General features: G+C 39.5%; 1 protein-coding gene across 1 annotated transcript; it reads left to right on the top strand.

The window, feature by feature from the left end:
- Window positions 1-344: 344 nt before the first annotated feature.
- LOC136429881 (G-protein coupled receptor 54-like) lies at window positions 345-8194 on the top strand. Its single transcript, XM_066419972.1, has 5 exons — window positions 345-1037; window positions 1300-1435; window positions 5199-5449; window positions 7091-7225; window positions 7824-8194. The coding sequence occupies exons 1-5, from the start codon at window positions 672-674 to the stop codon at window positions 8115-8117; spliced, it is 1182 nt and encodes a 393-aa protein (XP_066276069.1). The 5' UTR covers window positions 345-671; the 3' UTR covers window positions 8118-8194.
- Window positions 8195-11235: the final 3041 nt, after the last annotated feature.

Below are 11235 nucleotides of genomic sequence, written 5' to 3'. Positions count from 1 at the left end.
ACACAGCCTTGCAACAAGAAATCGAATACCCCATACCACCATATTATAATATAATATTGTTTATTTAGCTTTTTACCGCTGTTTCTGCCAAGTACAATTTCTCATTGGCTGTCATCAGGCAATGACATGCATATAGTAGGGAACTGAAGAAATGAGAAATATTCTGGGACCATTCTGGGACCTTTCTGGGACATTTGACCTAACTTGTCAGTTCCTTGACGTGCCTAGCATGTGGAAACCGGTCTTACACTTTACAAATAACGTCGGACACGCAAGCAAACAGATATACTAAAGAAAATATCCGCAACGGAGGTAATAACGCACATGAAAGCAATGAATAGATGAATGAATAGATAGATAAGGGTTAAACAAATATTGATTTTTTATTCTTTTTGGAATGTTTAAACTTTGTCTAGTTTCCCACCAAATTTCAACTATTACGGTACAGTTGTTAGCAACAATAAGGTTTATTTCAAGCTATGTTAACCGTGTCTTGCCTACCTTGCCTTACGTAGAATGGTATGAACATTTCTTTTGGGGAGATGCATCGTTGGGTTTTATTCTGTGAATATTTTTACCAAATATGGAAATATTACTTATCATGCAATTAATCGGTGTTTGTTGTTTTCCATGTCAAAGCAGAATTGTAACAGCCACTCAGACTTCTCGATATGGACGTCATTTCCGGGAACATGGACGTTATTTCCGGGAACATGACGTCACAGAACGATACCAGTCTTTCCAACGTAACGGAAAGTGCCTACGACACATTTCCGGGTATTTCCTGGAAGTATTACTTCCCACCAATCATCTTTGCCCTCATATTCCTGGTGGGAGTTACAGGTAACGTCTTAGTTATCTATGTGGTGGCCTTCTTCAAAAAGATGCAAACCGTCACCACTTGCTACTTGGTCAACTTGGCGGTGACAGACCTAGCCTTCCTGCTGTGCTGCGTGCCTTTCACTGCGGTCAACTACTTGACGACGTCTTACGTCTTCGGAGAGACGATGTGCAAGTTCGTCAGCTACATGATGCAGGTAATCTTCTTTTATATACAACAGGAAAGGAAGAATAAAGAAAAAGACATAGATATTTCTGTTTCATTGACACAAGCATTAGTCATCTATAGTAGCAACCTGTCCATATAGACCAGTTTTTTATTGTTGCACTGAGTTGTCTTTTTGGGCAGTTTTGTGTGTACGGCTATGGTTATGCGACTGCTGCACACATTTATGTTTCATGTTTATATTGCAATCGTTTCCGACATTCTATTCAACGAATTTGCTCTCTAAAAATTAGGTGACTGTCCAGGCGACTTGTTTAACCCTGGCCTTGCTAAGCCTTGACCGTTACGGTGCCATACTGCACCCCATGCTGTCACTGACCTTCCGACGGAGAAGAGTGGCCATCATCGGCAGTGTCATCGTCTGGATCGGTAAGCTGCGTTCGTACTACTGCTACATTGACCTAATATTTCATCGTCATAGTAATAAATGATAAAGACTGTGGACGCTGGATGGGATCCATTAAACGACACCGACACATGCACACCCACTCACAGAGGCACAGACACACACACGCACGCACATACACACGCACGCACGCACACACACACACACACACACACACACACACACACACACACACACACACACACACACACATAAACACATACATACACATACACATGATTGCATGATTGACACACCTTTTCAGTCTGCTTTTAGACGCGCGCACACACACATACATAAACACATGCATACACGTACACATGATTGCATGATTGACACACCTTTTCAGTCTGCTTTTAGACGCGCGCGCGCGCACACACACACACACACACACACACATAAACACATGCATACACATACACATGATTGCATGATTGACACACCTTTTCAGTCTGCTTTTAGACGCATCCAATTAGTGTAGCCTTGAGCTACCTACCCGAGGGCTGCTCCCTACGACCGTACAATGGATGAGATATTTTCAGCCGCGGGAATCATCTATATGCACGGCTACATGCAGCGGTGATTGACTGCATGTTTATATAACATTATGTTGATGAAGGTTAGACATCCAGGTAATAAGATACGCCAAAATTAATTACTCAAGCAACTGGATAAGATTTTGAGACAGTCAGATGTTTCAGATAGCATCCGCTATCTTTCGTCAGTGACTAAAGAAGGATCTGGTAGAACTAGGTTTTATACCAAAACTCTGAATAGATATGTTAATGAAGGGAAGACAATTTCAGATGGTTCAATAGGATAGTAGGTTAAGACAAGGTTGCATGCTAATGAATCAAGTAGCTCCTTTTGTTTTAGGAGCTAAATGAAATGTGAGGAACCCAGCTGCAATAACATGTACAGTGGGGAGACTAGTCGGCCACTAAGACAAGGTACAACGAACACTGCAGAAAGAGCGGAAACAGATATTCCTCGGCCATTTACCACCACCTACAACACAACCAGGGACACTCATTCAATCTAAAATCTACAGATATTCTAGACCGCGAACATCGTTGGTTTGAACGGGGAGTTAGAGAAGCAATATATGAGAGAATGTACAATCCCGCCCTCAACCGACAAGGGGGTCTCCGCGTTGAACTTTCAGGCACTTGGGACAACGCACAACTTTTCCTCATTAATCCTGTAAAAGAAGGACCTGATTTGCATAGAATGCCTCCAATTGTGTTAATCGTCACTAATCGTTTCTACCTGCATGCCCAAAACAATCAAGATCCACCAAATCCTGCTTGAGTTATCCTCCTCCAAAATTTAGATTCAAAATGCCCACCGTTGTACCGTATGAACCCCCAGAAGACCCATCTTCGAACTTGACCTTCGTTTCCTCGACACTCAACAACCTACTAAATTTCATTACGATCCATTCAATTTCTCTCGAGTTATGCCACCAATAAACAAGCAAACCGACAAACACAAAAGATCCACTGCACCATCAAAGGAACCCCCCAGAGGATCCATCTTCGAACTTGACCTTCGTCTCCCCTACAGAAACTTACCTACCAGAAATCACAAACATCCGTCCATGGCCTCAAGATCTAGAGTTATATCGCCAACACCATCACTCCACAAATCCCGATTAAAAATATACCCTTCTGCCTACGGCGAAGGCAATAATGCTGAATTGAAAGAGACCTCCTAATGCAGCATCAGAAATACCATAGGCTAGGTATGCAAACTTCAGACCTTAAGGTCTTCAAGGTATTCACGAGAAGGCCCCATAGAATAGGTCCCAGTCATAATAAATACTCTTTCAAAGTATACCCATTCGATAAAGTAACAACGTATATATGGTATATATGTATATACTCATTATCAAGTACATCTGTAGATCAAGTGCATCTGTAGTAAATTATTTTGTAATATAGAATAGTGTGTTATGGCATCACAACAAATGGGCAATGGAGGATTCTGATTGGTCGACGCCACCTGGCTATGTGATAATATAGAATAATGTACTTGTCGTGCTTCCATTGAAGAAAACCATCTTCTCTATTTCGAACCGATAACTGTTCCATGATCCACTTTAATTAATGAATGGAAGAATGTATTGTGCTATTATGCTATTATAAGCTAATTAGAGGTTATATTGATAACGTATCAATACATTTACATTTACAGTGATATAAGAATGTGGTATATTTCTATATTTACAATCATTATTACTTATGAATGCTAGTTTGTACAGGTTCAACTTCTTTTCGATTCGAATCTTAAAACAGTTGCAGATGCAGGTGCAATTTCTAATTTGGAACTGTTTTTTATATCTCTTCAAATAATTTTATTTTAATCTAATGTACTTTTGCTGTACCACAGGACAGTTCTTATTATTACCTTCGCCGAGAAGGTTATGCAGAGGGTAGCGTTTGTGGGCGTGTGTGTTTGTGTGTAGTGGCACAGCTTAACTCTAGAATGCCTTGATGGATTGTCTTGGTATTTGGTATGTTGGTAGGTTTTGATGAGACCTAAAAACGATTAGATTTTAGGCCCCCTAGTGGCTTCTTACGGTACTGCAGCGGAACTTCCTGTTTTGATATCTCGTGTTCTGGACATGCTATGGAACTTATTTTTGAGTGGTTTATAGATCTTTGGACAGAGAGTAAGTGGTGTGGGTTTGGGCCACCTAGCGGCTTTTATGGTACTGCAGGAGCAGGTTTTGCGTCTGACTTTGAAAGGGAATAACTCAAGAAGGGCTTGATGGATGGTAATGATTTTTGGTAGGTAGATAGCTTGAGTGATGATGTACATGATTAGACACTTCTTATGCAAATCAGCATATAATTTGCATAATTAATGAGGAAAGTTTATACATCTGCCAAATTCCATGATAGGACTCTGAAACATGTGACATATGTAACTGAGGAAGAGAGAAATGTTAATTGATATGAACTATGCAAATGAAGACCTCATTTGCATAATTAATGAGGAAATACTATAACAAGATGGGCTTTATGGATGATCATGATTTTTGGTATGTAGATAGCTTGTGTGATGCTTAGTATGATTGGACAATAATCATGCAAATCAGATTCTAATTTGCATAATTAATGAGGCAACTCTAAAATCAGCTTTGTTCCATGATATGACTATTCAAATTGTAACTGAGGAAAAGAGGAATGTTTATAGATAGAAAATATGCTAATGTGGGCCTAATTTGCATACTTAATGAGTAACTTCTCTAATTCCACACTGGCAAATGACGGCAATTTCATACATTCAATACTTTTTTTTGGCATCGTGAATGTCAACATCGTTGAATCAAATTATGCCAATAAGGGCCACATTTGCATAATTAATGAAAAATATTAGCATAACCTCCTTTGTTGAGCTCATAATTTGTTAAGCTCATACTTTGGACATGTTATATTCTAAGACAATCAACTGGTATGATTTATAATTGATGAGAAACACTCCTAATACATCAGTCATAAAGGTTAAAATCATTTGGCGAAGGTCGTGGAACTCTATTGTTATTTTTAAGTTGAGTTTCTGTTAGTTTTAAATTGCAATTTGTTTGAATTGTTTTGTAGCCATATGGCACGTTGAAAATCATGCGTTTTTCCTGGCTAAATAAAGAATAAATGTAATGAAATACATGGTTGGGTCTAATTAGATAAGGAATATGATTTTTTATCTGCTGTTAATCGAGCTCTTGTTTTTCATGATCCATAGCCTCGTTCATCATGACTCTGCCGACAGCCCTGTACTACCGTGTGGAATCCTTCCCATGGTATGGGGAAAGTGTGAAGGTCTGCCGCTCAAGGTACCCATCGGAGGCCTGGGGGATGGGCTACAGGATCTACTCGATGCTGTTCATCTACTTCATCCCATTGGTGGTCTTCTTGTTCACGTGCTCAGCCATCGTCTACCGCCTCTACAACCGTTTCCAGCCAGGAATTCAGTCTGGCATGCAGGAGAAAAAGGTATTTGTTTACCACAGGCTAGCTTGTATTCATCAGAAAATAAGCTATTAGGAATATTCTTAATTTTGCTCCCAAAATTTGACCTCGAATACTTTGAATGCATAGTATCCAAAGAATGACATCAAGTGATGAGATTGAAAACTATCAAACACTTAGGGGCCATTATATTGGTTTTGAAGAAATATGTAGAAAACAACAACAATGCGCTTCATACGTTGAATGTTTCTAGTGGTTCTGAATCTGTTTCAAATACGTTGCAATCGTGGAGATCGAGAAAACAGCAACAAGAAAAAGCCGCTCTAGAAGATGGGTAGAAAAAGGATACGTATACAGAATCGAAAAAACAAAATATATTTGTTACCCAAGGTTAAGGAAACAAAGTACATTGTTACACGAGAATAGATTAATATACATGCATACTCATAATGAGTCATATGGTCATCACGTAAGAATGAGATATGGAAATCTCCAGCCCATAGAGTTGAAAATCTCCAGCCCATAGAGTTGAAATATAAAGTCAGTGTATGCGCAGGTCAATGAATGAATTAATGAATGAAACTCACTTCATAGTAAAGCCCATATGACTGCTTCGTCGATAGTTTTGCACAAGACGACAGATGTTTGAAATCAAATTGGGTCTTTCGTAGGACTCTCGTACCCGTGGATGTGTCGCTCAAAAGTGTTGTCATACAGATTCTTGTCGACGGTCATTTTTTTCATACTCGTAAAAATATAAAACTTCATGTGACCGTAGCATGACATGACCATGATAATCTATTTGAATTTTCCATACAAGATGAAAAGGAGGGCAAACACGGTGGTCGAATTCAAGTCCAGCCGAATTCGAACCTTTTTCGACAATGGTCGATCTGACGTAATTCGATCCAAACGCGTGTTCCATTTGGGGTCACCTGCGTTCATGGCGAGTTTCAACTTTAAAGACCTTTTAACCCTCGCTGTAGGGCCCTTTTTTCCGCATCAGGAGAAAAACTACATTTTCACAAATATCAACCGTTTTATGGACAGTACATCTATCCTGGCACTTTGTTGTGGATACTAGCATGTAACGAAGCTACTGGCGTCATTGTTGGACCGACCTTGAATATTACAAGGATTGTCAACGCCAGTATTAATTACCACCTCCCCCTATCCGTGCGGCGTGAAATGCGTTCAAACATCGTTTAAGCTTGGCTCCAGCTTACCTCATCGGCGTTAAAAAATGACTGTAACGGTTTTCCCGAGATTTTTGTTTTGGGGATTTTTGAAAAATGCTCTTGATTTTGAACTTTGAGTAATTGAGTACAAAAATGTAAAAAAAAAAAATGTATTTTTTCACATATGTGTCGACATTAACTAAATTTAATATCAGAAATTTAAAAAAAGAATCCGCGAAACAAAAATTTTCGTTCTGTTGCTCGTCGATGAAAATATGTCACCGTTGCAGAAATCACATGTTTGCCAATACACAATAAGGAAATAGTCACATTACATTTTTAACATCAAAATCGTCTACAGAATGGAAAATCATCATCATATCATTACATGACGGAGCTACAATAATGGTAAGTTAGAGTTACAGTTATAAAATCATTAATTCCATCTGTAAATTTCAAAATCCTATTGTTGAAAATTGTGTGACAGAACAGGAAAACTGCGTGCCTGGTCATCGGGGTGGTGGCTGTCTTCGCGGCCTGCTGGCTCCCCAACCACATCATCAACCTCTGGGTCATGCTGAGTCCGAAGGCGGTGATGTCAGATACAATTTACTGGATCAAGGTAAGGTTTCACATTGTTACCATTGAAATAAAACTTGTTGCCAGTTTCCCCTCCCCACAATTCTAGAGATACTTTCCTTTCACACACGTAAAACTCTTTCGACCAGACTGTCTGTACTTTAAAAAACAGAAGTGGAAACGATATGAAATACAGTTGGCCAGGGAAAAAATTGCCATTACTCTTTCTTATTTTCACTAAAATACATCAATCGTGTAGAAAATCGCACTTGCTCTCAAAGTCGTCTGGCTGAACTTGCATTTGTTATGAGTAGGCATAAGTTATAGGTCGTATCTTACTTCAGTTCACCAAAAGATGATTTAATACACAAACCACGTAAAACCTTTCAAAAATGTCGAAGAATTAAACTTACGGTAAGGTTAAATCGTTAAAACGTTCTCAATGTCCTTCTCCTTTGCAATGTTTTTTTTTTTGTACAACATTCATTTTTTCGAGGCTATCTTTTAACTACATTATACGACTACCAACATCAAAAGGCCACTATCCAAAATTTGGGATATAAAGTCTGGCCAAATCTGTAGCTCAATGTTCCAAACTTGACATCTTCCTGAAGTTTACAATACCCCCTGCCATCATGTAGGTGGCTGCGCTGATTCTCACGTACATCAACTCCGCCACCAATCCCTTCATCTACGCCATGGTGGGGGACGACTTCCGTGCCTGCATCAAGAGCACCTTTTGCGACTCCAAGGAGAAGCAAGGTGCCAGCCTGGGATCGGGCACGACAAGGACGTCCAACCGCACCACTTCGCATCTCAGCACAAGACGTTCTCTCCCTCCTGTAGCGCTCATAGAGCTGAAGAACTACCCAGTTCTTGTTCACAGCAATGTGGTGACAGTTCCCCTATACATAGAAGCAGAGACTGTGGTGTAAAAGTATTGCATATTTTGTAGACTCGAGATAGACCTTCTCTGAAAGACATGTGCATTCCTACAGACCTCAGACATTTAAGAAAAAGCAGCTTACTTTTTCTCTTGACATAGAAGCTGAGGCTGTGGTGTAAAGGTATTGCATATTTTGTAGACTCGAGATGGACCTTTTCTGCAAGACATTTACATTCCTTGGGAACCTCAGACCTAAAAAAAAAATATTTCTAAAACAAACAAAGAGATTTTCTCTATTATACCTCCTTGAGAAGTCTATAGATTGCTTTATTGGAAAGAACTTCTTTTTCTCCGTATATCTTTTGTAAACTCGAGATGGACTTTCTTTGCAAGGCATTCTTTGGAGATCTTAGACCTAAAAATATCCAGCTTATTTTGTTAAAGGAAGTCTACAGATTGGTTTATTGGAAATGCCTGTTTGTAGCTGTAGGCGACTGGGGGTTTATGCATGATCTACACAAAAATAGTAGCTAGACATTATATATAACTTAAACTTAACATACACAAGTGAAAGTTAAATCATCAATAATTTTAAAGCTTACTTGAAAGCTCATCTGTAATTTAGTAGAGTTTGTTCAAACTCAAGACTTTTAGCTGTATTTTGTAACACAAGAGGAAATGCGATCTACACAAATATTTGGGCTATCGCGTCGCGGTGGCGTAGTGGCAGGGTGTTTGGCCCCAGAACACAGAGATACCGGGTTCGAATCCGGGGTTCCTTGATTTGTCCCTTTGACGTTGTGCCCCTGGGAAAGGCACTTAACACGACTTTCCCCACTTCACTCAGGTGAAAATGAGTACCTAGCTTCGGTTAGGGACGTCCCTCGGATGGGACGTTAAATGGAGGTCCTGTGTTTGAGGAGAACCACAAAGAACCCAACACACTTATCGAAAAGAGTAGGGGTCCTTCGCGGTGTGTGTGGATCATATAAATCTGTTCGAATATGCAGCTTGTGCTCTTCAGTACAAACCTGGTGTGTTACGCCTTGATGGGGTTTACCGGGTATGCAATACAAACAAAACAAACAAAACAAAATCTGTCGGTGTTGCCATTCGTCATCATTGCTTCATTTTGCAAGTTAACACTTACTCAAGCAACTACATAGATTTGGGAAATCTATCCAGTTGTTTGCATTACTGTTAATTTGTGTATCTTGTTACCTGGATGTGTAACCTTCATCAACGCATTGCATTATTACCTCCGTGATATCCGAGGTGTTGTCGTCACTTGCTGTTTGAGTGTTTGAGACGGCCATGTCACTAAAGCGAAGGTAGGTCAGAGTTGGCAGAAAGGTCCCAGAAAGTTTGCAGGAGTTGGCTCGAGGCAGAGGCCCGACAGGAAGTACCTTTGGCCGGAGTCTAGGATAGGATGTTTTATGTACATCAGTGTGATGGAGACAGCTTGGAGATCATTAAGTAATGGCCTAAGCAATAGAAGTCTTCAGAAGAGGAATAAGAAATCTACAAACTATATGGATATTTGTATTTTTGAATTGGTGGATGGTGGTTTGGGTAGTGTGTAATAGTATTAGTATATATCTTGTTTGGCTCTGTTTCAAAGTTTTAGACTGTGATGCAGGTAGTGATGACTCCAGGATTTAGAGCTTGTTTCATATGGCGTTTTATTGCAGCTAGTGTGTTTATCAGGCTTGTTTATAAAGAATTGAGAATATTGTTCATGTTCAGTCGTTAATCCGTGTACGAAGTCTGTATTTTAGGTATGTCTGTTAATGTTAGTGCCTGTCTGTAGTTATTTGAGTACACTGTACGTAGATTGACGAGAAGTGACACCAAAGGGCAGATTTGGCGGAGTTGCCAGATTTCAATAGAACTTAAGGTTAAGGGTAGGTAGAACCAGCCAATTAATTACTCTCGCAGCAGATGTTAGGTTTCGGCTTGTTTTTCAATGGCGAACAAAAAGAAGACCTGACAAAATAGGAATGCCCAAAATTACCTCAAATGCCGGAGCCTTACCTCTGCTTGGGAGAGGAAACATTAATCAGATATGACAGACAGTCGATGGAAGAGGTCATTGATTAAAGGGGAGGTACAGTACTGTATTTTGGGGTCTGTTTATTTGTTTTTGTAGTTATGTATTTTCGAGACGCTAGATTTATATAGCATTTTAGTGTTGGAGAGAGAGTTGAAATTATCTTTATTCATATACACAAGAACACACAAGATGAATATTTTAAAACTGTGTTTAGGCCTGATTAAGTTCGGTTCTTGTATTTCATTGATTTAGTAAGGAAATGGACTATGAGTATAGATATGATTTTTGTTATGACGCACAAATGTTATGTTTATATCAGTATATTGTTTGTATGTTTGTTTATGTGTATCTAGGGCCTCCCTGAAAATCAGTGCGAAGCCACTTATACTGAGCTACCCTAGTAAAAGAACACAGAAATAATAATAACAGTGGGATGTACCGGAAAATAAGGACATACAAGAGCTTTTATGGACAACTGGGATACAAGATTCTTGGCTTTAGTGTAACTTTCCCAGAAGGTGTGTATGTACAAATGCCAACATAATTCAGAATTTGTTATGCATTTGTTGTAGTTAGTCTATTGAGATGTATACACATCTACAAGGACATGTTTACATTAAATCAAGGAGGTTTTATATTATATATGAAACCTCATTGGTTGAATGCAGGAATAAAGACCTGTTGGTCATGTTATCATATTTCGTTGCCTCAGTTCTTGTTTAACAAGACTTATGATGTCAAAATTTGAAAATATAGGAAGCTTGTTTTTTTTTGGCCGCCTTATTTTTTTCGCCCTATCTCATTAATCTTGGAGTCTGTGGAGGATGTCATCCATAAAATTTACTTGCTGTGGCCTTACTCCCTGCCACAAGAGCTATCCACTACTCAAAATGTATGAACCTGGCGCCTCCAGAAAACTTGACGTCAAACTTTGAAGCTCCACTGCAGTACCTTAGATACCTGCTAGGAGGCCCATTATCGAACTTGACCCTCCTCCTCGAGACCCCTACCCATCCACTAAATATCATGCACAAACATCGACAGCTCGAGTTATGTTGTCTACATACAAACACACATATATACACAGCCCGCTGTACTACTGTAGGAAAACGAC

The sequence above is a fragment of the Branchiostoma lanceolatum genome, chromosome 3 (genome assembly GCF_035083965.1).
Source record: "Branchiostoma lanceolatum isolate klBraLanc5 chromosome 3, klBraLanc5.hap2, whole genome shotgun sequence".
In the NCBI taxonomy this organism is placed as follows: Eukaryota; Metazoa; Chordata; class Leptocardii; order Amphioxiformes; family Branchiostomatidae; genus Branchiostoma; species Branchiostoma lanceolatum.
The sequence above is the reverse complement of the archived record's forward strand: the minus strand, read 5'-3'. Positions and strand labels throughout refer to the sequence as shown.

Coding starts and splice junctions, on each gene's coding strand:
- LOC136429881 (XM_066419972.1), top strand. CDS start 672: ATGGACGTCATTTCCGGGAACATGGACGTTATTTCCGGGAACATGACG. Junction 1,038..1,299: donor TCGTCAGCTACATGATGCAG/GTAATCTTCTTT, acceptor TCTAAAAATTAG/GTGACTGTCCAGGCGACTTG. Junction 1,436..5,198: donor CAGTGTCATCGTCTGGATCG/GTAAGCTGCGTT, acceptor CATGATCCATAG/CCTCGTTCATCATGACTCTG.